Below are 26,882 nucleotides of genomic sequence, written 5' to 3' on the forward strand. Positions count from 1 at the left end.
AAAAACGTTTGCTTCACCGGGCACCGAGTCCCTGGAGCCCTCGGGAGATTTCCCAGGGAGGCTAGTTGAGGATTCGCCACCCCCCACCCCCCCAGGGGAAGCCCCTCAGCCCCAGCCAGGGGGACATGTTTCTGCATGACGCCTTGCAGCCTTCCCGCAGGGTGTGACCCCAAGGAGTCACCCAGGACGACTCAAAAGGCTTTGGGGTGTTTCCCAGGCTAGGATGCATCTAGTCCCTCCCAAGAAGCCCCCACCCCCCGGGTGGGAGGGCTCTGGAGAATTCGGAGGCGGGGAATGAGGCGCAGGCAGGGCCTCTGAAAGTGGTGTCCAGGCAGAGCTAGAAACAAGAGGGTCTCAGACCCTTGGAAACCCCAGCCTGCGTGTGTCACCTCTCCCCCTCCACCCGAGGGCATGGGGTCTGTGGGTGCCTGTACCGGCCTCTTCCGGGAGGCCAGCCTCCTGCAAGGGGGCTTCTTCCTGGAAGAGTGACAGGTACAGAGAAAAAAGTGAGGGAGTAGTATGTGCTCACACCCAGGACGTTTACAGGACGGCCAGCCCTGTGCGCTGGGGTCCCAGCTCAGCACCCAGTGCCAGAGGACAATTTGGAGGATGGGAGGGAAGGGCAGAGAGGGCTGACGGATGTAAGCACCCCCCCGTGAGCAAGGTCACTCCCCTCTCCGGAAAGGCCGCAGGCACCTGATAGGGTCCTTTACGATGAAACAAAAAACACAAGAAATGAATCAAGGAACAGCTTGGCAGGAGGGGCGAACCAGGGGCACGCCCCTGACTGCTGTTTTCACTCCCTTCTTGGAAGCAGAACATCTGAATTGTGCGCAGGGACAGCGTTGTGTCATCGTAACAGGAACCAGGAGGAGGCGGAGGAGCGGACATGTGCATCGCCCCCCCCCCCCCCCCCGGTCCACTTAAGTCCTCTGACATTCATGGGACTTCTTCCTTCAAAAAAGCGGAGTCAGGTGGTGGCTACACGGGCACATTCGTTAAACTTGGTCGCGTTGTACCTTAACCGTGTGCTTTTCTCAGTAAGAGTGTCTCCATTTGGAAGGAGGGAGGGAGTCCTCCCACGTAGACGTGCTTACGGGCGGGAATGCTGCGTCCGGTCCCTTCGTTGCCCATTCTAAAACAATAAATAATGGGGGGGGGGGGACAAATTATTGAAAACTCTGGCTGTCCGTGTAGTCGGATTTGTGATGCCTTTTTTTCCTCCCTTTCTTTCCTGCATTTTCTGCATTTTCTACAACCAACTGCGTTTCCCTGTGAACCGCAGGGACCCTCCGCAGGGAGGAGGCCGAGGAGGGGGTGCAGGGGCGCAGGGTGCGCGGAGGTGCAGGGGCTCAGGGCTGCAGGGGCGAGGGGCGAGGGGGCCAGTCCCTCCGCCCGCGGGTTCCTGGGGGCGCTCCTCGCTCGTGTGGCCGCCTCCCCGAACGGTGTCCCGGCCGAGGCCTCCCGGGAGGTGTGTGCGTGGGGGGGGGGGGGGGGTCCTTCCGCGAGGTCGCCGGGCTCCCCCAGCTTCTGGATCGCCGCGGTCCTGCAGCGTCTGCCCCATGGACCTCGCAGGGCTCGTTCTCCGGTCTCCACGTTCCTTCGGCGCCAGGAGCCTGGGTCCCCGAAGGGCCCAGGTCGCCGCGGCCCCTCCCCCGAGCGAGCCCGCGCCCTCCGCCCGGAGCGCGCTCCGCCCGCGGCGTCTACACCGGCAGGGCTGCGGCCAGGCGGGTCCCACATGCGCGGGGCTGCGGGCGCGCCGGGGCGGCGGGGCCTGGAGAGGAGCAGGCGGAGGAGGGGTGAGGACCGGGGGCGGCTTTTAACGAAAAAGAAGTCGAATCATCAGCGAAACCATTAGGGCTAATGCGCCGCGCACAGACGCGGGATCAAGGCGGCCTCGGGGTCGCGGCGGGTGGAGGCGGGGGACCGTGGGGTCGCCGGCCCCGAGCCCCGCCCACTGAGGGGAAGTGGATTTGCGCGATTCAAGAAAGAAACAAACTCGAACCCAAGTGAGCGGGGCCCGGATGTGCTGACGCCGCGGTTCCGCGCGCGGGGCCGGGGTCCCAGCGCCGCTCGGGGCAGGGTGACGGGACGCCGAGCGGAGATGCGGGGAAGCGGAGCCAGGGCGAGCCGCGGCCGGGGTGCGAGTCCGGGAGGGGCCGAGAGGCCCGGCTCCGGCCCCGGCCCCGGGCGGCCCAAGACCCGGACGCACGCTGGGCTCCCCGCCCCTGGCCGCACGGTTGGGAGGGGTGGGCACCGTCACACACAGACGCACCCTCCGCCCCCCGCCCCCAGCCACAGGCTGATTGGCGGGGGTCCCGGGGTCGAGTCCTAGGTGCTCCCTCGCCAGGCCTTGCCAAGCATCAGACTTTCTGAGGACAAATCTTGAGAAGTCCCCTGGAAACGGGCGGGAGACCGTGGAGCTCAGACAGGGCACCAAGCCGGTTCCGGGGGGGGGGGGGGGGTGTCCTCAGTGACCAGGTTTCCAATGGGGCCTCCCGCTCCCTCCCCTGCACCCGGGGTGGTGGGGAGACAATAGCCCCTCGTGTTCCCAGGGGACCTGGCCGCGCGTGAGGCCTGCCTCCCGGCGCTGGGCTAAACTGTGGCTCAGTTGAGGAGCAGAGGGGGGGCGGGGAGGGGGGAGGGCAGGGAGGTGGCTGGCTTCTGCTTCCGAGTAGCCCAGGAGCCCGTCTCTGCCTTTCCTGGGGCCACATGGGGTTTACCTGTACCATTCCAACAGGAGGCGACACAGACTGGCCAGAGTGCCTTTCAGGGGCCGGCGCTTTGCTGGGGAGGTGACCCAGGGGCTGTCACCTGCCCGGAGAATGGAGTATTTTTAAAGCTTGCTTTTTTTTTTTTTTCTTTAAATGTTTGTTTATTTTGAGAGGAGGGGAGGGGCAGAGAGAGGGGGAGAGAACGACAGGCCGGTGGCGGGGTTCGGTTTCACAAACCATGAGATCATGGCCTGAGCCAAAATCAAGAACCCGCGGCTTAACCACCCGAGCCACCCAGGCGCCCCGAGAACGGAATCCTTTTAAGCGGCCCCATCTACAGGAACGGCTTGAATCCTCGGGGATCAGAACGCTCCGAGGGAGGCACGCTGCCCTGGGCGGCCTCTGGGGTACAGCCTGGGATCCAGAGGGGCCGCCCGAGAACCCCCACGTAGGGACCCACATAGGGGGTCCTGGCAGAGGGGGAGACTTGAGGAAGGTCGAGGGGGGCCGGGCTGGAGGACCGAGACCTTCTGAGGTGATGAGCCGCTCTCCCCCACCCGCTCGCCCCAACCTCGGCCAGGGGGGTGGGCGGGGGGCCGACCCTCCCCGTTCCCGAGTTGAACGCCGCTCTCTGCCTTCCCCTGCAACGCGGCCTGTGGGATCCGGGGTTGCACCGCTACCCCGATCTTCCTCGTAAAATGGGGGCATCACCCCCAGGTCATCGTGGGGGTGTCTGAGGCACTTCAGGTGACGTGCTCGGTCAGCTCCCAGATGAAAGAAAGCCCCAGTGCAAGGGGGGCGGGCTTAAGGGGCCGTCTACCCCTCTGCAGCGGGCGGAGCAGGGCCCGGCGTCTTAAGGCTTTGGCCCAGGGTCCGCGTCCACTTCTGGGAACGGGATTTCTGCAGCGAGGGGTGTGTTTGGGGTTAGAGGCTCAGTCGTCCTTGGTTGGGGGGGGGGGGGCAGGCAGGCTCTGGGACACGCTGGGTCTCTGCTGGCGGCTGGGCCTAAAGGGCAGAAGATTTAGGTGCCTCGGAGAGTAGGAGCTCGGAGGCCGGCGGGGCCGACGGCGGCGCAGACGGCGCCTGCGGGGTTGGGGGTGCGGCAGTGTTCGTGGGCCGCTATTGCGCATGCGTGCGTCGGCCTGCGGGGCCGGTCGCGTGGGCACCCTCAGGGGCGCGCCGCGTGGCCGTGTGTGTGTGTGTGTGTGTGTGTGTGTACGGAGGCCGGGTCCACTTGAGGCTCTCTGCGCCCAGGCCAAGTGGGTTGAGCATCCCGGCGGTGCCACGGATGGGCGAGCTGAGCTCAGGGAGTGAAGCGAGTTTCCCAAAGGCACGCGGACGCGCGTGAAGGCGGGACACCGGCCGGCGATCTGAACTGTGCACCCCATCCTTCCGGGAGGGCAGAATGGGGGGGGGGGGGAGGCCAGGCCCGAGAGCCAGACCGCAGACTGGGGTGGGGCCGCCCCCCCCCAAGAGCCGAGCCTCGGGGCGAACCGCCGGCTCCCCACCTGCGGCACACCCCGGGCTTCACCCCTCTCCAGCCCTCGGGTTTAATGCCGCCTCCTCCCAGAAGCTTCCCGGATCCCGGGCGGGCTCGGGCACTTCCCTCCTCCCCGGCCCCAGCCCCTGCCCTGAAGCGTGAGCTCGCGGCGCTTCTCTGAGCGCGAGCGCCGGGCCCGAGGGGGAAAGGAACGGGCGGGGGGAGAGGGGAGCGGGAAGGGGCGAGGTGAGAACCGAGGGGCGGGGCCCGAAGGCCGAGCCAGACTCGGAGACGCCACCGAGACGCCAGGTGAGCGGGGCTGGGGGGCCGGGAGGGGGCGCGGGCGCCGGCGGGCAGGGTGGGGGCGGGGCCGGAAGGGCTGCGGGGAGGGGGCGGGGCACCCGGGAGGACCGCGGGCGGCCGGGGTGCCGGCGGCCGGGGAGGGGTCGGGGCCGCTCCGCGCGGGGCGTCCGCCGGGTCCCGGGAGCTGGCGCCGCTGCCGGTCCCTCCCCTCCCCGCTCGGGCAGCCCCGAGGGACGCTCGGGCCCGGAGCGCGGACGAGCCCGGCCGGCGAGGCCCGGCGGGGTCCGGAAGCGAAATGGCGAAGCCGACTCCCCGCAGCCCGACCCGGGCGACGCAGGCCCCGGCGGGTCGGAATCCGTGCGCGCTTCCAACGGCCTAGGTCGAGGAGACGTCTCCGCAAAGAGCGAGCACGTTTCAGGGGGCCCCGGCCTCCCCGACCCCCGCCGTGGCCGATCGGAAGGGGGGAGGAACCACTTCCCAGAGAGGGGGAATGGAACAAAGCGGGGCCCGCGCGCGGTCCGCGGGGAAGGACGCGAGGGCCGAATCCTGGCGCTGCGGGGAGGAGCGGGGAGGGAAAGGCGAGAGACGCAGAGGCCGAGGCCGACTAAATCGGGGAATCGAGCGAGGAGGGAAGCGCGCAGTCGGGCGGGCGGAGAGCCCGGGAGGCACCGCCGGGGTCGTGGGGGTCAGCAACTCCCGCTGGACCCCAGCTCCCCGGGGGGTTGGCGAGACCTCGGGGAGACCCGCAATTCGCGGATGGGGCGCCCAAACCTCGGAAGCCCCTGCGTGCACCTCTCCGGCTCCCCACCGGCCGCTGCTGGGGCCTGCCGCCTGGACCCTCACACCCCCGGGGATCCGGGAGCTGATGCCCTCACAGGGGATGGGGCGCACCCTGAGGACTGGTCTGTCTCGCGGGATGGAGCCCCAGGCTCATGGGGTGGGGGGTGGTGTCTCCTGCCCAGCCATGGGCCACCCAACCCAACTCTGCCAGAGTCTGGAGCGCTGTGGTCCCAGGGACGCCGAGAGCGCCAAGAAAGCACCGGGAAACCCACGACACCAACGCGGACCGGAGGGAACGCAGCGGGGCTCAGTCTCCCAAACCCGCGGCGGGGTCGGGCCCGGGCGACCCAGGCCGCTGGAGGCTGCGGTCCAAGGGCGGCGCCAGCGATCCTGCCGCCCTGCTGCGTCCAGAGCTGGACTCGGAGGCCTCCCCGCGGAGGTGATCCCGCGCGCCGGCGGGGAACCGGCGGGGCCGCGGGACGAGTGGGGAGGGGTGGAGGCAGGGAGGCCTTCGCGGAGAAAGAGGAAGGTTTGAGTAAGAAACGCTTGCAGAGATCGAGCGCGCGGGTTTCTAAGTGCCCGTTCGCAGCAAGCAAGGGGGGACAGCGCCCAGGGTGTGAGCGGACCGAGGTCAGGCCCCTGACGGGATGAAGACGGGCCTGCAAGGGAAGCGGACCCAGGACCCGGGGCACATCCCTGTGACGTTTCCCCGATGGTCACTTCTGAAAGCACTTTTATCTGGAAGGTTTCAAATGTAAAACAAAGTAGAGGAAAAGCCTTAAAAAGAGCCCCCAGGTCCCCACCCGGCGGTTAACAATCACGGACTCCGGACCAACCCAGCGCTGTCTGTCCTGGCTTTCCTTCCTCCTGTGTAATTACTTTGTTTATTCGGTTGCGATATTTGTAAGCAAACGCGGGCGTCACAGCATTCATTGGTAAACACGTAAGCGCAGCCTTAACCGGGAAGAACGTTTTAAAATTCACCGTTCGGTCGTCCGTCACCTCACAAGAAATCCACAACGTGGCCGTGCACTGGGAGGAGGTTGACTTTTGAGGATGAAAATGCAGACAACGTACTGTGTGTCAACTTTACTGAGACTTCCAGATAATCAGTAAAAAGCACTACTTTAATAATAAAAAAAAATTAAGCCAACAAAAATGGAGGCCGGCGGTTTGGGAAGCGGGTGAGGGCGGCACCACCAGGCACGCCAGGCGGTGGCGAAGCCACATGCGACGTCCAGGTTCTTGATTTCTTTCTTCGAGCCTTTGTCTCACGGGTCCGTCCAGATTCAGAGCTCGGCACTGTCACAACAGGATAGACCCCTTTCAGTCCACCTGGGAGGGGCCGTCCCCCTCTCCCCGACAGGGCAGACGGCCTGCAGGGTGAACCACCTTGGGGACCCGGCTCGGATCACGGAGTCCAGCACTGCTTCTGGCCAAAGGATTGAAGGAGGCCAGACCCCACTGCCCAGTGGGACCCCCCCCCCCGCCCCGCCTCTCCATAGGCAGGCAGCTTGGTGGTCGCCCGCCCTAGCCACTGGAGGGGCAGAGTGGCCAAAGGGAATTATCCAGATGATTCAGACCAGTAGGAAGGCAGATCGGGATGCCGCCCGAGTATTCGCCCAAGCAGGGAGCGGGAACCCCAGTGCGGAGCCCCAGGGGTGGGCAGCTGAGCTCCTAGCACAAGGTGGAAGGAAGAAAGTTGAAGGGCCCCATGGCTGAGTGACCTCTTGGGGTCCCTGCCCCAGCATCTCTGCCCCTCTTGGAACCTAATTTCCCCTTCTGAGAATTGCTCGATGGGGCTAGAAAGCCACTCAGGATGCGTGGGAGGGAGACACCTACAGACACGGGAAACGAGAGACAGACCAGGCTCTTGCTGCCTCCCTCTTGACCCCAGCCGACCAGTTCCCTGCCCCTTCTGGGTAGCCGAGTGCTGGGAAACCTCCCACGTGGCCAGGCCAGGCTTGGGGGGAGGTGGGGAGGCCACAGGCCACCTCTGACCTGATGAGAAGGGCCCGAAGGGGATGAGTGGGAGGCGCTGGGGGTGGGGGGGGAGGACAAAGGCAGGGTTCGAAATGCAGGGGGTGGGGAACCACCCACCAGGAGGGCATTGCCACCGTGCTCACCACACCCTCACCAGGGCTCTGGGGGAGGGGGCCTGGCCTGGCCGGGCACGTGGGTCACACAGGGCAACTATCTGGGGAGAAACAGGGCAGGTGCTTCTGCCTCCGGCACGTCTGACTGTATGTGGATGGCACATAGATGGCAACTCCACACTTGCCTTTGACCCAAGGAACGACCCAAGCCTCTAGTAGAATTTCCCGATGCCCCTTCCGAGGTCCTGGCGCGCCCGGGGGTGGGGGGTGGTGGGGGGTGGGTTCTGGTTCTCCACGTAGCTCTTGTAGGGCCCAGGCAGGGGGCCGAGAGGGGCGGACGGCGTGGGTCACTCCCCCAGTCCCACAGCAGCATAGGCCCCAGATGCCCCTGTGGGGAGGAGAGTGCCCCTGTGGCCTGGGGAACCTTGACCCTTGCGCAGCTCAGAGAAAGCTACGCCTTTACAGGTTACAGACCACCCTCCTCACAGAGGTCTGCCAAGAGGAAACAGGCCTCGGAGAAGAGAAGGGATTTGTCCAAGGTCACTGAGCGAGTGGGGCGGGGCCAGGTGTCCGGACCCTGCTGGCTCTGCCTGGGCTCAGGGACTCTGCCAGCCGGAGCCCCGGGCGGCCCAGTGTGGCAGGAATCGGGCCTCGCTTTAAGGAGAAAGTGAGGTGGGGGGTTCCGGAAGAGGGGGAGGCAGGTATGGCAGGAAGGGGTCGAAGGCATCCGTCTTCTGCCAGGAGCAGAGCCCGGGAGCCCCGGTGATGGATGCTGCTGGAGCTTCGGGCCAGGTGCCTCCCCAGCCTGGTCCCGCGCTTCCTGGGCTGCCTGTGGTTCGCCACTGGCTTGTGCCACCCTCGCTGTGACACCCAGGATGCCGCTCGCTATGGGGTAGAGCCAGCTTCCCGGAGCCCAGCCGGCTTCACCCCGGCTCGGATCCACTGTCTGTCGGGCTCCTGGCTCCCGGCCCTTCCCGCACAGCCAGCGGGCAGCCCCTCTTTCCACCTCCCGGCTTCCTCCGTCCAGAGGAAGGGCCCACAGGCAAGGGAGCCTCTGGACAGCTCAACCTTTGACTGTTCCGGGGAAAGACACAGCCCTTCTCTCTGAATGCACCGCATTTGCGGCTGTGACAGCAGGAGACTGGGTGACCAGGTGGAGGCTCTTGCTTCCTGGTGGGCAGAGGGGAGGTTCTGGACGCGGGGCACCTGCACTCTCCTCTCCCTCCCCCCCACCCCCCACCCCCGCTGGGACTGTGGTTCTGCCCAACACGGCCCAGTGGTGAGCACCTTCAGACGGACCACGCCAGCCACAAACAGTCAAATCAAAGGGTTGCAGGTTGCATCGCGCTGATAACCCCTCTGACTTGTAGCATTTGAGATCTAAAAGTCCCCTGACCTTGGCGGTCCCTGAGAACCATTTCCTCTCTGTACCACGGACAGGGTGCCGCGAGGAGCGCCAGAACCTGCCCGGTGCCGGCCTGGCGTGTTTAGGGAAAGAGCACGGCCCCGAGGCCTCTGTGGTGCGGCTGGGTCTGCCGGCGGAAGGCTGGTCGCATCCTTTGGAGGACTGGCAGCCGTGGGTCCACTGGCTTCAAGAGGCCACCACAAAAGCAAGAGAAGAAGAGAGGGCAGGGACCCCAGGGGGAGCCTGAGGCAGGAGTGCGGAGGCCTGCAGCCGGGATGGGAGGGGGAAGGAGGGGAGATGGAGAGATGGTCTGTGCTGCCTTTGCAGCGGCTGCTAGGGGCTTCCTGCCCCCCACTGCCCCCTGTGGCCGCTGACCGGGAACCGGCCTTTGAAAATAACTAGCAGCAAATTTGTTTTCTTGAAGCGGATCCTGGACCTGGAAGTCCCTCCCAAAGTTGAAATGAAACCTAGTTTGGAGAAAAGCAGTGTGGACAGCTTCCCCACGCTAAGCCAGAGGAGAGTCAGCCCAGGAAGGGCTGCAGGGGGCTCGGGAGGCAGCTGGGAATGCACCTGGGGGGGCAGGGGCTGCGCTGCGCGAGGGACCCCGGAGTGTCTCCTGACGCCCACCCCCTTAGGCTCTGCAGGCACCGCGAGCCCCAAGGCACAGACCCAGAGGGGGCACTGGCTGCCCCCGCAGCAGGCCCCACTTTCTGGGACCCAGCCTCAGGGCACTGGGAGCTGGGGGCCGGGAGCTGGATGGCACAGGTAGAAAGACAGATGGACTGCCAGCCCAGGGAAGACCCCGGTGGCGCCTTCTCCCAGGCCTTCTGTTGCCTCCGCAGAGGGAGAACACCGAGCCCCTAGTGTGGCCCGGATGCTGTGCGTCTCAACCCGGGAGGCTGAAGCTGAGGCACAGACAGGTTTTCAAGGGGGCCGGACTCTGTTACAGAAGTGACCCTCCTAAACACCCTCACAGGGGACCCTGTATTCACCCCGAAATCCGGTCTTGGGGGGGGTGATGGAGGCTGGCGGCCACCGTAATGCAGGCTATTGGAGTAAGCTTTGTTCAGAGCCCATCGGCTCAGTCCCCAGCTTGCCGGAGCCTGCGGATGGCCCAGGGGGACAGGAAGCTGGAGAGCCGCATTTGCCCCCTGACCTTGCTGGGACTGTGTTTTGTTTGGGCCGAAAGAAGAGCGGGTATGCCAGCCGTGACGGTGACTCTCAGCGCTAGTGCAGGACGGGGACTCGGATGTGGGAGCCACATAGCTGGCTGCTGCTTGTGCCAAAGGAGGGTGCCAGCGGGTGCTTCGACTCATGGCTTCGGGTTCTGTGGAGGCCCCAGGACCGTGGGACACAGGACGCTCGGTCCCCTCGTCCTCCCCACCTGAGGTCCTGCTGGGCCTCCTGTCCGGGGGAGGTCCCCAGACCTGGGCTCCCGAATTGGAAAGAGCTCCAGGAAGGAGGAACAGGCGCTTCTGAGGGGGCCCCGCCCCAGGGACCACACAGCGGCAGAAAGCGTCCAGAAAACGTCCCTTTTATTCCGTTACGCAAATAAGTAGATTCGTTTTTAAAAAAGTCTTCCCCAGAAGAACTGGAGGCCACAGCCCGGGAGAGGAGCTCCCGTCCGCCCCGGGGTGCAGAGCAGACAGTCTGGCGGAAGGGCCACCTGGCGGGGTCTTCTCCCCGGCCCCTGCACATGGGCGCTCTCCCTGGGGCTCCCCTCTGCTGGGCCCACTGGCAAGGCCGTGAGGCTGATCACAGTCCTCCTGAGGCCTGCCCTCTGGGCTCCGCGCAGTCCTGGGAAGGGACGTTTGTGTTGGGGGAGGGGGGCGGCGAGACGGGGAGCGGTGGCTTCCAAGCACCTTTGACAGCCCGTTTGCCTGCTTCGGACTGGGCCCGCGCTGGCTGCGAGCGGCTGAGGCCTGGCCTGTGGGGCTCCGGGCTGCCTGCCGCGCGCACTGCCTCTCTGCGATGCCCTCTTCCCTGCCAGGGATCCGGCCTATTTGGAAGCCACGGTCGAAGACGCCCCTGTTACATTCTGCACGAGCTTGGGACAGGACTCGGGCCAGGGCGGCAGCCTGCCACGGGGGGTGGGGGCAGAGGGGCACTCGGAGCGCCCCGGCTCCCCTCCACGCTTCGCGGGTGCGCCCCAGGGGTCCCCGGCGGGCACCCGGAGTGGGCCCAGCGCGTGGGGCTCACACCAGGCCGGGCATCTGCGCCCGAAGGAAGGGCACGGAGGCGGCCGCCGGGAAGGCGGCCAGCGGGTAGGCGAGGGCCCCGGAGAAGCCGAGCAGCGGCGGGGGCGGCGCGGGCGCGGCGGGCGCCAGCGGGAAGGGCAGCGCGGCGGCGGGGGCCCCGGGGGCGGCCGCGGCCGGGGGGCTCTCGTGGTACAGCACCGGCACGCGGACCAGGCGCTGCGCGCCCGGCGGGGACAGGCTGGCCGCCTCCAGCTCGGCCGCCAGCTGCCGCTTCCACTTGTTGCGGCGGTTCTGGAACCAGATCTTGACCTGCGTCTCGGTGAGCTGCAGGGAGGCGGCGAGGCCGGCGCGCTCCGCGCTGCTCAGGTAGCGCTTCAGGTCGAAGGTGGACTCGAGCTGGAAGACCTGGCTGCGCGAGAAGACCGTGCGCGTCTTCTTCTTGCGACCGCCGCCCACGCCGACGCCACCGCCGCGCCCCTCGCCCGCCGCGGCCGGGGCCTCGGCCAGCTGCGCCGCCTCCTCCGCGCCGGCCGCCGGGCCCCGCGCCGCCAACTCCGCCGCCTCTCGCTGCACCGCTCCCGGCCCGGGGCCGCGCTGCCAGGCGCCCTCGGCGCGGCCCATCTCCTCGCCCGTCTCCGGTGAGTCCCGGTCGCTGGCTGCAGAGGAGAGAGGGGCACACGGTCGGTTCCGGGGCTGATGCCCAGACCCAATCTCTGCGGCCGGCTCCTCCCCCCACGGGCTCGCCCACAGCTGCAGGCAGGGAAGCACTCCCTGCGCAGGGCCCTGCACCCCGCACCGGGCCCGCGTCTCTCACCCAGGGGGTGCAGAAAGAGCCGGGAGGAGGTGAGCTCCAAGACCAGCAGGCTGGCCGGCTCACTGTCCCTCACAAGTGCACAGCCACAAGGGAGGACAGAGGAAAGACGAGGGAAAAAAAAAAAAGGGAAAGAAAGAAACACAAAAACGCAGGCAGAAACGCAGAAAGGAGAGCGACTCCCGTAACCACTGGCTCCCTCCGCGCTGAACCACGGAAAGGCCTCGCAGGCACAACAGGGCTGGAGTAGAGATGTCCTTCCGAGGCGCCTACGCACTGGAAAACACACGGGTTCCCTGACTGCCCAGCACCCAGGCCCGCACCACGCGTCCCAGACACAGAAGCAGACTTGCAGTGACCCCTCGCCGACCACTCGGAAACTGACGCAGCTTCCCGGTTCCCGCCTGCACAGAAACGTCCCAAGACCGAGAACGAACGAAAGCAGACGATCCCCCAGACTCCAGGTGACGCTGGTGGGCCACTCACTCCCCATTGCCTGTACCCCTCGCCCAAGTGCCCACAGAGACACACACGCCCGCCCCCCGCCCCATCGTGCTCAAAGGGAGCACAGACAAATGGGGCTCTGCCCAAACACCCAGCAGCTGCACGGCACCCCAAGCCTGTGGCTTTGGGGTCACAGAAGGCCACAGGGTTCCTGAGCTCATGCTGCAAATTCTGAGCTTCACCCAAACTCCCACAAGGAGATGCCCCCCAGGGCTGACAAGGGGTGGTCCCTCCCAGGTGAGGGGTCGCCCCAGGGGCCCAGGCGCTTGTCCAGAATCCAGGCCGGCTGGAAATCGGCAGCGGCCAGCCTGCGGGGGTCCCAGCCCGGCCCAGGCCGCTTCGTCCTCCGCCTCCCCTGGGCCTGAGGCTCCCGTGCCAAGGCGTGGCAGGGGGGCAGTCTAAGCGAAGTGTGGCCCCGCCAGCCCTGGGAAGACAGCAGTGTGGCGGCAACGTGAGCGTCTCTAAGGCGCGCAAACACTGCTGGGCTCATGTGTGTGCTTGGCCATACCCCTGTGCTCACAGAGGTGAGCAGGTCTGCGTGTGCCCCTGGCCAACCCCGGTGTTGTGAGCTTTCTCGGTGCTGACAAGGAGTGGGGTTCCAGGCTGTGGGCCCCTAGATAGTGGCACCTCTGCCGCCACCCCCCTCCCCCGACACCCCAAGCCCCCAGACTCACAGAGGCCCCATCGCTACAAGACACCCGGCCAGGCCTGCCAGCCCCGGTGGGAAACCTGGACCCTAACCCGCATCGCACGAAATGGGGAACCACGTCTCCTGGAGCTGCCACCGGGCCGTAGGCGGAGATGAAACTCTGGGGCAAGCTGGGGGACACGTTTCACCCTGCCAGATCTTTTCAGAAACACTCACGGACGGGCACTAAATTTGGTCACCTGATTTCAGGGAACCCACTGAGACCTGGCCCAGCATAAGTGAGAGGGGTGGGGACCCCAGACTTTCTGGGTATGGGCTCTGAGAGGTGGGTCCCTTTGCAAAACGGTCTCTCCCACTCCAGAGAGGGGCTTTATCCAAGAGGTGAGAGGGGTCTGGCCCACCTACCCCCCCAGCACACACTAATGGATTTCGGAGCAAGAGCCTGTAAGAGTCCACAGCTGGCTTTATGGTGTGTGGGGTGCTGGCCAAGCCCGGGGGCCAGAGTTGGAATGACTTCCTGGTGTTCCTCCTAGGGGTGTTCCTCCAAGGGGCAGGTCCCCTCGGGGCAGTGACCCCAGGGAGAGGGGGCAGGACTCGGCGGGGGGTGGGGGGGGGATGAGTGGCTCTGGGGCTGAGAACCCCCACTCCCAGCCTCTGAGCCCTCAGCGGGGAACAAAGACGGGGAGGGGGGAGGGGTAGCAAAGGAAGAGAGAGGAGTGGGACGGGGGGCTTCAGAAGGGGCGCCTTCTTGCCTGGCACAGCTGCGGCCATGGTGCCCGGGAGGACCAAGGCCAAGGCCCAAGCAGCCCAGGCCCTGTCTGCGGCTCTCTCTGAGGAGATGGGGCAGTGGGGGCACAGATGCTCCTGCCCGTGTGTCCAGCACCCACCCCCCCACCCCCAGTCAGTGGCTCCCTCTGCTCCAGCCCGCTTCACGTTGCCCCTTCCGGCTCTGCTTGTCTTCCCTTCTTTTGCTACCCTCCCCTCTTTCCACCGAAGCCGGAGGGTTCTGCTGTTACGACTTCCCTTCCCCCGGCTCCCCTTTCCCCACACCCCTCTCCTTCTTCCCTCGTCCTTCCCTCTTCTCCCATCCAACCTGTGCTTTCTTTCTCCCTCGTTCTCCACCCCGCTTCCCTCGCTCTTCGTCCACTGCCTGGTGTCCCCGGTCCCCACACTCCTCTCCGCGGGCTCTCCAGCCTCCCTGGGACCCGCAGAGTCTGGCGATGGGTGAAGCCCGAGCCCTGCAAAGCCTTCTCCCCGCACAGGGACCCTGACCCAGGGAGTGGGCCCCCAAACCCGCCCCCACCAGGGGCTCCGCTGGGGCCCCGCTGCACACAAGAAGGAGGGTGGCCCAGAAAGGCCTCCGACGGACCCAAAGTCCCCGAGCACACCGCCCGGCGCACCCCTCCCGGCGCCCTCACTCACTGTCCGGACTGAGGCCGCCTCCGTAGCCGCCGTGCGCCCGAGGGTACCAGCGCGTCGCGCCGCCGCAGCCCAGAGCGTAGGGCGGCCCGGGCCCGGGGGGCGGCCGGGGACCGAGGCCCAACGCGCCGGGCCCGAGCAGCGCCCGCGCCCGCGCCTCCCCGCCGGGCCCCGCGCCCGCGCGCAGCTGCCGCCGCCGCTGCAGCCGCCGCCGCCGCGCCTGCTCCGCGTCCTCGTCCTCCGGGTCGTCGTCGTCCTCCTCCTCGTCCTCGCGGCCGCCGGCGCCCTGGGCCGCGCGCCGGGCGCCTTTGGCCTCGGCCGCCAGCAGGTTCTCGATGAGGAAGGAGGAGGCGCGGGCCGGCGTGGCGCGCCCGGGCTCCGTCAGCTCGTCCGGCATCGCGGCCGCGGGCCCGTCGGGCTCTGCCGGGCTCCTCGGGGTCCCGGGCCCCGCTGGGGACAGGGGCGCGCGGCTCCCCCGGCGCACGCGCGGGCCGGGCCCTGCAGCCGCCGCCGGGAGCGCTGGCGTCGGGCCCCGGCGGGCGGGCGGCGGGCGGCGACCTCGGCGCGGGGCTGGGCTGGGCCGGGAGCGGGTGCGCGCCGACAGCCGGCCGGGCAGCCGCCTCGCTCGCCTTTCACGTCGCCGCTCTGGTCGCCGCCAGGGCCGGCCCCGCTGGGGGCGGGGAGGGGCGGGGGAGGGGCCAGCGGGGGCGGGGCGGCGCGGGCCGGGCGGGTCGCCGGGGGGGGGGGGGGGGGGGGGGCGCGTGGGGTGGGGCCCCCGAGCGCGGCCGCGGCCTGGAGACGCCGCCGGGACCCGGGCGCGCGGGCGGTCGCGCGGCCGAGGCGGGTGTGGGGTGGGGGTGGGGGGTGAGGGCGGCCGCGGGGAGCCCGGGCCGGGGGTCGCGGCCGGGCGGGCCCCGCGTGATCCGGTGCCCGGGCCCGCGCCACCCCCGCGCCGGGGGTGGGGGGTGGGAGGGGGCGTGGCTTCGGCCGGGCGGCAGCCCATTGGCCGCGGGGCCCCGGAGAGAGCCGTGCTGGCCAATCAGCGCCCGGCCACGGCCGTAATTGCCTCGCGGCGGGGCGAGCGCTGCGCCGGGCGTGAGTGAGTGTGCGCGCGCTCGCGAGTGTGGTATGTGCGGGTGTGCGCGCGTGGGGAGGTGCGCGTGCGAGCGGGGCGTGAAGACCCCGCGACTTCCAAGCACCGCCAGAGGCCGGGCCACAGCCGGCTTCAGGGCTGCGAGGCTGCGGCCGGTTTCGGTGCCCACGCGTAATAAAGTGTTTTCAGTGCCCCGGGGCGGGGGGAGGGGTGCATGGAACCCTCTCGTTCCCGGGCTCAGCCTCAGAGCGTAAGGAGGTGTTCGCCCCCACCCCCACTCCTGTGGCCCCGCCCGCTGCGCGCCCGAGGTCCCGCTCCCGGAGAGCGGGTCCCCGCCGTCCCGCTCCCCGGGAGGCTCGGGCCTTAGGAAGGGGGTGGGGGCGAGAGCCAGTGCCCCTGGCCGCTCAGGTCTTGGGGGGGCAGGCCCCATCCCTCACTGAGCCTCCGTTTCTAGACTCTGAACCCGTGGGGAGTCTCCTCCGGTTCCTGCAGCGGGGAGCGCGGCGACAGAAATGCGTCCCGGCCCACGCCGCCACCTCGGGGCTGTGTCAGCTCCGCCCGGGAGCAGGTGACGGCCCAGCCACCGGGTCGCAGCGCGGTCGCGCGGGTGGAGCCGGCTTCACCGGACGCGGGTTTTCTCCGAGAGAGAGCTACATCCTGCCTCCCAGTGCCAGCCGGGGTGGCCCCTGTCCAACCGCGTGCTGCCCGCGTCCTCCCGGGACGGCTGCAGGCCGGCCCCCGGCGCTCCGAGTTTCAGATCAGCCACGGCGGCCGGCAGCATCAACCCCATTTTCCAGAGGGGAAAACAGAGGCGAGGCGAGGAGAGACCACACCGTGTGGTAAGTGGCTCTGGCAGGCCTGAATTCCGGCGTTCTGGGCCTGGGGTCGGACGGGGGAGCGGAGTGGCAAGGCCGCGGAGCCGGCCCGGACGAGGCGTAGCCCGCGGGATTCTGCCGGCCTGCAGCCGCGGAGGTGAAACGCTGCGCACCCGTGTGCCTTTTCTGGAGTGCCTGCAGGAGCCGGCTTGCCCTGGCCCGTCTCACCAGACCCCGGTTTTCTCCCCGCGGCTGATGGGAAGGACCTCTGGGGGATTAGGGGGTTTGTGCAGCCTCAGGAACCAGATGCCATGCCGGGCCCATCTTCTCTGGTCTTCACGTCGGGCCCCAGAAGGGGCAAAGCCTGGCAGTGACAGGGGCTCTCCGCAGCCTGGAGGCAGACAAGGAGATGAGGGCTCTTCCCCCCTGTTTGTAGATGAGGACGCTGTGCAAGAGTGGAGAGAGCTGGGGTCTCCAAGTGTTACACTCCGGGGGCTCCTGGGGTCAGGGAGACTCCAAGAGGTCGAGCCGGAAGGGGCTGAGCCAAGGGGAGAGCTGGCAGCCCCAGTCCTTTGGGAAGAGAAGTGCCAGCCAGGTGGGTGGGAGCTGACCACAGGGTCGAATCAGAGAGCACTTCTGAGAGTCGGGGAAACTGAGGCCCGAGAGATGCCCAGCTAAGGAGACAATGGCTGTGGGGACTGGACGTAACCACCCACTTTAGGGGAGCTGTCCTGGGCCCTCCTTCAACACGCTTCTCGAACCTCAAGCCTGGGAGGCTGGTGCCCTCACTGCCATGATTTCCAAGCGTGGGGGCTTCCTCTGGAGTCTGGGCTCAGTTCTCTCTGCTCTCCAGTTGTGTGGCCCGGGGCAGGGGGGGGGGCCGCCTCGCCTCACATCCTGTTTCTTATGAACCTCTGGGAGTCAGCACCCCGCGGTGACAGGCTGTTGGGAGGAGGGAGGGCTGGGTGCGCCCAGGCGGGGGACCCAAGCCTCAGTGCTCTCTTGCCAGGGTCGCCCCCCTGCCTCTGCCGCACCGCCAGGTCGGGGCGGGCTGAAGGCGAGCGGAGGAGCGTGGGCCTTCTCGTGTCTCCCACACGGGCCTTGTGGGGGTTGCAGAGGGCGCTTCCCTGACGCGGGCACGGGGCAGCGGCTGGGGCGCCCGGCGCCGGGTCCCCGAGACGGTCACGACAACGGTGACGGCGGAGCCCCAGCGCGCGAGGCGGGCAGTGCAGAGCCGCAGATGGTCGCCGCTGGGCCGTGGGGTCGGCCAGGGAGGCGAGGGGTCGCCCACCGCGTAGCGCTTGCCCAGGCCTCCGGCCGCTGTGCACAGGGCCGGTCCCAGAGCCGGAGCGGAGGGCAGCCCTGCATCGAGGTGGGAGGAGAGGCCAGTTCTGAGACAGGACCGTCTGCAGAGGCGGGAACCGGGGATCGCCACCACCGAGGCTGTGTGCGTTCGGACCCGCGGGCAGCTCTGAGGGGCTGGCCCTTCTCCGGCCCGGACGGTCTCCGGCACTCGTCCCTGGGGGCGCTGTCTGGAGACTGCCGCCACCGCCTAGGGCCCTGAGCCCAGGTTCTGGCGCTCAGAGGGCCAGAGCTCACGTTTGCCATCCCCTGTGGGCAGGCTCTGGGCAGAGAGACTCCTGGGGCACAAAAGTGGAGCGTGCCTGTGTCTCCGTGTCTGTGAGGCACCCCGCAGCCGCCCCCGCTTATTTCTTCTGTGGCCATTCCTGTCCTTCCTTCTCCCCTCTGGGTCTCTCTCTCTCTCTCCCCTGTGCGGTGGGACCACGGTGGGATCCCAGCAAACCGTCCTAGAGGACGCCGGGTGGCCTTCTCAGCTGGACAGTGAGCAGGGGCTGTGCCCTGGCACCTGTGTCCCAAGTGCCTAGCTCAGAGCCGGTCGTCAACGGTGCCCTGCAAGGCAGAGATGCGGTCGGTCGTGGGAATAATCCCGGAAGGTCCCATCGGGAGTCAGCAACCTGCAGCCGGTGTCCACCTGCTTTGTTTGGTCTTAATAAGCTATTTGGGGGGGGGGGTTGGAATAATTTCAGGGAATGTCCACTTAAATTTTTTTAACGTTTACTTGCTTTTGAGAGAGGGAGAGAAGAACGTGAGTGGGGAAGGGGCAGAGACACAGAATCCCAAGCAGGCTCCAGGCTCAGGCTCGGAGCTGTCAGCACGGAGCCTGACGCAGGGGCTCGAACTCACAAACTGCGAGGTCACCACCTGAGCCGAAGTCGGATGCTTAAGCGACTGAGCCCCCCGGGCGCCCCGGGAATGTCCACTTTTGAATTACAGTTCGTCTTACTTGTGCTTCCGTCCTCGCTCACCCCTATCCCTTTGGCCTTAGCTCACCCTCGTGCCCGCCGCACCCCCACCCCGTGCTCTTGTGTATGTATCTCCCCTGTCCCTTATTTCCCCCCCTGAAAGTAGAACTTTGAGATCCGTGCCGATCCGCGTGGCACGGATTTGTAAATCACTGTGTACTGACCCAGCTGCCGTGCCGCCTTGTCCTGGTTACTATGGCTGCATCACACACTTCCCCGAAACTTAGGGGTATACAACAACCACGTGGGGTCCGGGGCTTGGGATGCCTTGACTCCTGTGCATGATGTTGGGGCCTTGGCGGGAACACTCGAAGACTTAAACAGACGCATCTGAAGCCCGGTGGCTCATTTATCTGGGGCTGAGGCTGGGTCTCCTCCAGGAGACCTGGCTTCCACGCCACTTGGGTTCCCAGACCCAACTTGGAGGGGCTGAGGGGGAGGGAGAGGGGTGTGGGAGGGGAGAGTGAGGGGGAGGGGGAAGGAGGAGGGAGGAGGTGCAGGGGAGGGAGAAAGAGAGGGGTGGAGAGCCAGCCCTCCTGCCATCATACATATCACGGGGAGGGGCAGACCTGCCTGTCTTTCTGAGAATGGTGTAGGGGTGCGTGCCCCCGGATGGCGCTCCCGGGTGAGGGTCTGGACAGATGCACCATCACTCAGCACCTCAGAAAGACTGTTCGGAGTAGCCCTCCCCGAGTCCCTGCCCTCACCAGCACTTGCTTGTACCCGACTTTCGTGTGTGGCCCTGTGACGTGTGTGTGTGTGTGTGTGGGGGGGGGGGAGCCAGGTTGTTTTAGGTGGCAGTTCCCTGGTTATTCCTAGCATGAGGTCGCTGCACACCAGGGGCAGGGGTGTGAAGGGGGACCTGCTGCCGGGGAGGAGAGAGCGGGGATGGGTTACAGTTGAGAGGACCTGTGTGCGGAGAGCTAGAGCATAGGGTTCTTAGTTTGCAGAGCAACAGGGAGCCACTGAAGGTTGTATAACCAGGGAGGTGTCAGGGCTAAAGCAGAGCCATAGGAGTAGGCTGGAAGTGATGGCAGAGTGGATGAGAGATGGCCAAGCCCAAGGGAGGGTCCAAGTGAGGGCCGCGGTCGTGCCGAGGGGCCCCGTCTCCAGGGTCCGTCAGCGGGTGCGGGGGGCCCGAGCGGGGCCGCGGGCAGAGCCCCAGTGCCTCCTTACCGGCCTGTCAGATGGTCTGCTCCCCACATCACAGCCAGCGCGAAGTGTCCTTGCAGCTGTCCGGATGCGCAGTCAGGCACTGAGCTCAGCTGCTGAGCCCCCCTCCGTGGCCATGGGCCCGACCCTGCCCCCAACACCCCTGCTGGGAAGCGAGGATAACGGAGTCCACCACGAGGGGTTGGTGGGGGAGATCATGGCGCAGGCAGGTCTTTGGTGCGTAATCCAAATGTTTGCTCTCAAAAAGACCAAATGTCTGAAAATTATTCAGGCTGCGTTTGAGGCTCGAGCCACATCCCTCCTTGCGAAAGTCCCCCGTTTTAAGCACTCGAAAGAGGAAGCTAATTTTCCTAAGGCGTCAAGGGGATGGTTCCCAGAGTTCCCGTCCCTGGGGTGGGAGAGGGAGAAGGAGTGGGGGGGGGAGGGAGTGGGGGGAGGGGAGAGCAGGGGTGGGAGGAGCAAGATGGCATCCTGGGCACCGTAGCCCGTGGAGCAGGGGGGCGTGAGCATCATCCCGCCAACCAACCGGCGCTGCCCAGCCAGTCCTGAAGACACCCCCTCCCCTCCCCACGGAAGCGCCCGGAAGGGGCCCAGCCCTTCCCACTGACAGCTCGCGTGAGAGGGGCCAGATGAAAAGATGTGCCAACCCCTGTCCCCTTGGCGGGGTCAGCGGCCCTGACAGAGCCCCCCTGGGAATGGGGAGCCGTGTGAAGAGGCACCTCCATCTCCAACCGTCAGTCAGGGCCTTTGCGGGGAGCACCCGCCTGTGCCAGAGCCAGGCCGGCCCCCTCTGCTCACCCCTACCCCAGGCTTGGTGGCCGCGTCCCGTCCTGTCCTGTCCTCTCTTGGGGTGAGCGCCCACCTGATTCCCACGCCTCCCCCCGCCCTAGAGCAGACGCCCCCAACCCTGGACCTTGCTGATAACTCTCACTCACGGGGCGGTATGTTTTCTCCCCAACGTTTTATTCTGAAAACTTTCAAATGTGCGAAAGTTGAAAGAATTGGCCAGAGAACACCCAAATGCCTACATCTAGATTCTTCCCGTTAGCACGTTTGCTTTTCCACATCTGCCCGTCTATCCGGTCCTCCATCCACCCGTCAGGTTGGTTTTTTTTTGTTTGTTTTTTTGTTTTTTTCTTTCTCAGCGCATTTCAGGGCCATGTGAGAATTTGGGTCCCAGCCCTGCAGAGCGCCCACCGCTGGGACCCAGCGAGCAGCACTCCCCCCCCCCCCCCCCCCCGGGAAATGCGCATAACCAGGCTCCCTGGGGCCGGACACAATGTCTCCAAAACTGCTGCTCCAGAAAACACTCCTTGGATGGACATGTCAGGACTGTTCTGGAGCGTGATGACGTGTTGCATAGTTGCACCTGGCCGGATGCTGCCGGTTCCTGCCTCAATAAAGACCTGCGACGCTGTGGTCTCTGAGGCTCAGGGGTGCAGGCACGTCTGGGTCCAGTATGAAGGAGACCGTCCGGGGGAAGCGGGGCTTGGTTTCCTCAATGGAGCAGACTTGTGCTCAGAGTTACCTCCCAGCCACTGGGGACCCTCAGACAGCTTGGGCTGCCCGTGACCTTGATCGGAAGTGACTTGGAGAAATGAGTCTGGAATAAGGGCGGGGACCACAGTGTGGGGAACCTCTTCCCAGGCGCTGGGGGGAGGGGGGGAGTTTCTGGAAACCTCAGCCGGCCAGCGCCAGCGTGGGAACCCCACAGTCTGGCGGGCTCGCCCCTTTTGGTCCTGGAATGGATGGCCCAGCAGGCCGCGTTTGTGGCCCACCCCCGTGCAGGGTGCCAGCTGGAGCCTCTTCCCAGGAACGTCCCCCTACACTGCTCAGTGTCCCTGCCGCAGGGCCCCACCCCTCACCCTCCCCACACCCAGTAGTGGGTCCCACGCCCAGCCCAGCGGGTTCAGCGAGCACTTCCCGGAGCCCCAGCTGTGGGCAGGCCCCCGTCTGGGGCTACATACGTGTGACCTCACGACGCTCACAACCCCCCCTCCCCCAGAAAGACCGTGGGCAGGGCCGTGGACCACCCGGAGGTAACTCACTGCCACAGACCACGATGGAGAACCACTGAGAGCCCACGCGGGGAGCTGGGTATGTAAATAGTACGGTGATTCCTCGCCATGCTGCCTCCTCCTGCAGCCTGGGATAGAAGGGGGTGCTCTCGATAGCGGACCCCCACCTGCGGGAATGGGGGGGAAGGAAGCAAGCCAGAGCACAGAAGGTGAGAAACTGGGGGGCGGCACATACCACGAGGTCCATATACACACACACACCCACATAAGGTATGTTCGCTTATACTCCCCTGCACCCACTTCTGTGAGGGGCTAAATCGCGTCCCCCCGAAATTCCTGTGTTGAAGCCTTAACCCCCAGTGCCTCAGAATGTGACCCGAGCTGGGGACAGAGTCCTGAGATTTGGGGGCAGGCATAATTAAGATGACGTCACACTGGAGTCGCCCAGCCTCTGATCCTGGTGTCCTTCTAGAAAGAGCACGCTGAAGAGGCAGACGCACAGGGGTGGCACAGGGAGGACTGGAGGACTGGGCCCACACCCCACCGGGAGCCTTCCGGAGAGCGCGGCCCCCGGACAGCCCCATCTCGGACTTCTGGACTCCAGAGCTGAGGGACAGTCGCTCTCTGCCGTCCTGAGCCCCCCCAGCGTGTGGCCCCGAGTTCCAGCAGCCCCCGCGTGAGTACAGCCTTGGTGTTTGTGGGAAGGGACGCACGGTGGGGGGGGGGGGGGCTTGGGTGACGCTCCCTCCCGGAGACGAGGGTGGGACGGTGTCGGCTGTCATACTGCTTGTACCTTGGCGCAATTTGGGTTTTGTGCCAGGTGCGAGCATTACTGAATTTAAACAAAGAAATGGAGAAAGACGTCCCCAAAGTGATCCCCTGGGGGGGAAGAGTGGTGAGGGTCATCCTGCCGGGGCCACTCCGCGGTGGAATGGGGGGGGACGGTGTGGGGGAGAGGTCGGGGGACCCCAGGGGGGGCGGAGGGGGCCGGCGAGGTCAGGACTGTCTGGGCACCGAGCCCCCGACCCAGGGAAGCAGGGGCCGAGGGAGTCCCCCGAGGCCGGTCCCTGGGCCACACGGATGAGGGCGTCCCCGAGGGCCCCCCCGGCCCAGGCGAGGCGCCTGCCCCGCTCCCCCGGCCCTCCGGGGCCCTCACCCCAATCTCTTTCCACCGCAGAAGAACTTCCGTGTCGTATAAATAATACATGCCCGGCACGGAGGATCTGGAAATGCGAGAAGTCCACGATGATGTAAAGGAGATAATGCGGGCCATCTGGACACCCGCCACCCCGAGACCCGCCCCTAGGGCTCGGCGGCCCCCCGGCCTCTCCTGCTCCCCTTCGGGCGCACGGCCACCCCCCACGTCCCCCGCTCTCTTGCAGCCACGCCCCGCACACTTGCCCCCACCCCCACACACGCACACACACCCCTCACACACCCACGCCCCCCACACACACCTACACAATCTGCTCCCATCACACATCCACAGCCTCACACACGCACACACGCACCCTCATACCCACGCACCTACTCGTACACGCTCACGTAATCTACAAACACACATAACACGCATGCACACACACTCTCACCCCCGTCCGCCCCCCACACTCACAGACAAGTGCCTACCCACACCCACACGCACACCTCTCCCCATACACCCTCACGCATCTGCACACCCCTCCACGCCTCCACACGGCCACCCTCACAGCACGCCCCCCACGCCCGCACCCACACATCTGGCCCTTGCACGTACAGGTGGACGCCCTGTCTGTGCCCCTTGCGCGGCCTTGGGCTCACGTGCATTCTGCCGTGGTCGCCCTCAGTGTCCGCCCCCCACACCTTGTGCCCCTGCAAACCCACGCCGCCCCCCTCGGGGGCACCTCCCCCCTCCCCCCCGGACCCACTCAACCCCACACAGACCCGCGGAGACACAGACGTGCGTGGCGGCAACGGCAGATGCCTTAGGGTTTCGGAGTCACTGCTCGACGCGGGCTCCGTCCGGGGCGTGACTTCGTGCGTGGCTCGGCTGTCACCCGCGTGGCGGCTGCGCCCATCCCGTGGCGGGTGGGCCACGCTCTCCCCCGTCTTCCTTTCCACGGCGTTGACCTAGTGTCCAGCTTCACGGAACGCTGGGTTTGCGTCCTCTCCCGCGGGAGCGTGTCCCTGTCCCCTTCGGTGTGGCTCCCTCTGTTTCTATGGGACAAAACCCCGCAGCAGGACTCAGGGGCCCAGTAGCACGTGCGTGTGCCACTGATACGCTTTTCCACCCTGCTTTTCCAGCCGGCTGCTGCGCCTCACACCTGCACCAGCCCCGAACGGGGCGCCTCTCCTCCGCACCCCTGCCGACAGGCCGCATACCTCCTTTTTCTTTCTTTTTTTTTTTTTGCTAGACGAATGGGCATACAGCGGCACCTAAGGTGAGGGACTGTCCCTGCCCCTCGCCTTCGTCACCCCCCACCGGGCCCCCTTGTGGGTGGACGGGCAGTCTAGACCCGGAAAGGGAGCACTGCATTTGGAGTCCAGCCGGTGCACACAGCTGCTGTGCGCTGATGAGATTATACCTTCTCCCTCCTCCTGCCCCCTCTGAGCCCGGTCCACCCACCCCACGCTCGCCCCCTCGAACCCCGATCAGTGACATTGTCATCAGCAGGCACCACTGCCCCCCAGCCTCCTAGCCCCTGGCCCAAGGCTCCGAGCCCCCCCCCCCGGGGGAGAGGCAGTCAGCACCCCGCTCACCCCGGTCCAGTGAGCCTTCTTGCCCGACGGAGGGGCAAATTGAGAGTGGAATCACTTCCCAGTCCTTCTGTCATCATCTGCCCTCCAGCCTGGGCTGCTCCAGACGGTTCGGCCGGGACTGGAGGCTCGGCCCCCCGGGAGACCCTACCGACGCCAGCTCCTCATCCGAGATGCTCCCCCACCGTGCCGCGTCTCGCTGCAGGGCCTGCTCGGAACATCCGCTCCGCCCTTGGCAGGAGTTTGACACCTCAAGTGTGACAAAGATTTTGAAGGAGAGGAGGCTCGGGTTTCCTCCCTGGCCCCGCCCGAGCTCCATGGGGCTGCGAGCCCCCCCCCCCCAGCATTCCTGTGGGGGGGCGCCCGGCCCTGGCCACGCTACTAAATCACAAACTGGGCCGCTTAAAACAACAGAAATGGATTGTCTCAGAGTCCAGGGAGCCCGAAGTCCGACATCGGCGTTGCTGGGCCAAAATCAGATGTCCACACGGTCGTGCTCCTCTGGGGCTCTAGGCAGTGATGGGCTTGTGGCCGCCCTGCCCCACCTCTGCCTCTGTCTTCCCTGTGTGTGTGTGTGTGTGTGTGTGTGTGTGTGCGCGCGTGTGATCTCTGTCTCCCGTTTATTAGCATACGTGTAATTGCATTTAAGGCCCATGTGGGTAATCCTGGATAATCTCCACATCCTCAACTAATCGCAGCTACAAAGACCCTTTTCGCACCCAAGGTCACGTGTGTGTTTTCTGGGATTAGGACTGCCGTCTCTGGGGGACGTTATTCAGCCCACGACACCACCTATGTCCTCACCAGCCCCCAGTGCAGCAGCTTGGGCCGGGGTCCCTCCACACTCACCGGGTACACCCGTCGTTTGCTCTCTGGGCCTGGGTGAGGCAAGCCAGAAAGCGGGCTTTAAGCCACGCCTGGACATCATCCTGGAAAATTAATTCAGAGGGAGGGTCCCGAACAACGGCTCACTGTAGAATCTACCTAACAGGGGTCATCCACCTGCTGCTCGCACACCTCTCCTAACAGGGAACTCACTACCACACAAGATCGCTCACCACCTCTTTTCCTGCTCCTGCCGTCCCCTTTACTCACACTCGTGAGGATGAACAGAAATATTGGGCCTGAAGCCAGGTCCCAGCTTGTGTGAGCAACGGTCTGTGAGAGCCCGCTCGCTCGGAGGAAGAGGAGAGATCCAGGCCGGTGCACACACTTGGGGCTGAGGCAGGCTGGCCAGGCTGGCCGTCCAGGGGAGTGTGTAGTGTGTGTGTCTGGAGAGGAGCCGTGGGCCCAGAGATCCACTCCCTTCGTCGACAAGACCCCGTTTCCAGTGCGTCAGACAAGTCACGCTATGGCCGCGTGGTTGGGATCCCGTCTCCCCCGTGCATGTGGCTCCTGCTGCTGGCTTCTCCCCGGGGCTCCCTCCTTGGGCTGAGCCCCAGCGAGGCTGGCCAGAGTCTGCCTGGGGACAGCCGTGTGGATTGGACACGCAGGGGTGGGCAGGGAGGGGAGCCCCTTGGTGGCGGGGGAGGGCGCGCTGGATTGCTGGGCTCCCGCGCCCATCAGGTCGGACGTGCCGCTCACCTGACTTCACACAACACCCCAAACCCGTGCCGTCGAGGAGTGTCAGGTGATGGCAGCTTTCCTGAACGCCTCATGCCTGAGGGGGTGGGGCGGGGTCCAGTCCTGCCTGCGCCCCTCCGTTAGAAGCCTCTGTCCACGTGCACGCCCCTCCGGCTGACGGCAAGCCCGATGCGCCGCGCCCCGCGGAGCCGTCCCCTGCGCCCTCACCCCTCCGCCGGCCCCCAGGGGTGTGGTCCGGCCTCCTGGCGGGTCTCTAACCTCACCCAGTGCCCGCAGCCCCCGTGCTTACCATTCTTCCTGACGGGTGAAGCTTCCGGCTTCTGTGGGGCACCCCAAAAGGACCAGTCGGGCGGGGGTCACGAGGTGGGAGGCGGAACAGGTTGTACCGCGTCCCCGCTGCAGGCGGAAACCAGCGGCCGCCGCGTGCAAGGTGGGGCCTGGTCCTCAGCCCACAGTGCCCCCAGCGGCTCGCGGCACAGCGACAGTGGTCTGCAGAACCGGCCGGAAAGAAACTCCCGAATAAATGCGTCCAGAAACAGCGAGGGTCCAAATCGCCTTACATTACATTCCCGGGGCCAGGGGAGGACGTGCTAAAACAAAATAGCTTCTTGGACCCGAATCTCTAAATAAACCAGATTTTGCTGGAATTCTGCAGCGCAGAGGAGGTAGGCACCTAAGGTTAATTTATTCTGAAAGCTTAAAAAGCAGAAGCCACGCAGGGGCTGGAGGAGCGGGTCCTGTCCCAACAGCACCACCTTGAGGACACTTCGGGAACTGGCTCGA

At 66.1% G+C, this 26,882-nt stretch overlaps 1 protein-coding gene and 1 long non-coding RNA gene across 2 annotated transcripts; one reads left to right on the forward strand and one right to left on the reverse strand.

Annotated features, from left to right (window-relative positions):
- Positions 1–10,296: 10,296 nt before the first annotated feature.
- Positions 10,297–14,756, reverse strand: HMX1 (H6 family homeobox 1). The gene is made up of 2 exons (XM_027058929.2): positions 14,363–14,756; positions 10,297–11,632 (listed from the first exon to the last, which is right to left on the reverse strand). Exons 1-2 carry the CDS (start codon positions 14,754–14,756, stop codon positions 10,974–10,976), a joined length of 1,053 nt encoding a protein of 350 aa, XP_026914730.2. The 3' UTR covers positions 10,297–10,973.
- A 656-nt stretch (positions 14,757–15,412) lies between these two features.
- Positions 15,413–22,719, forward strand: LOC113603034 (uncharacterized). The gene is made up of 3 exons (XR_008296440.1): positions 15,413–16,291; positions 22,255–22,458; positions 22,603–22,719. It is a non-coding gene; the product is annotated as an uncharacterized LOC113603034 (long non-coding RNA).
- Positions 22,720–26,882: the final 4,163 nt, after the last annotated feature.

Source organism: Acinonyx jubatus, chromosome B1 (genome assembly GCF_027475565.1).
Source record: "Acinonyx jubatus isolate Ajub_Pintada_27869175 chromosome B1, VMU_Ajub_asm_v1.0, whole genome shotgun sequence".
NCBI lineage: Eukaryota > Metazoa > Chordata > Mammalia > Carnivora > Felidae > Acinonyx > Acinonyx jubatus.

What these genes read in the sequence shown, in the direction of transcription:
- HMX1 (XM_027058929.2), bottom strand. Translation starts at nt 14,756, where the DNA reads ATGCCGGACGAGCTGACGGAGCCCGGGCGCGCCACGCCGGCCCGCGCC. An exon ending in AGGCGGCCTCAGTCCGGACA is followed by an intron (nt 11,633 to 14,362) that starts GTGAGTGAGGGC and finishes TCTCCTCTGCAG; the next exon opens with CCAGCGACCGGGACTCACCG.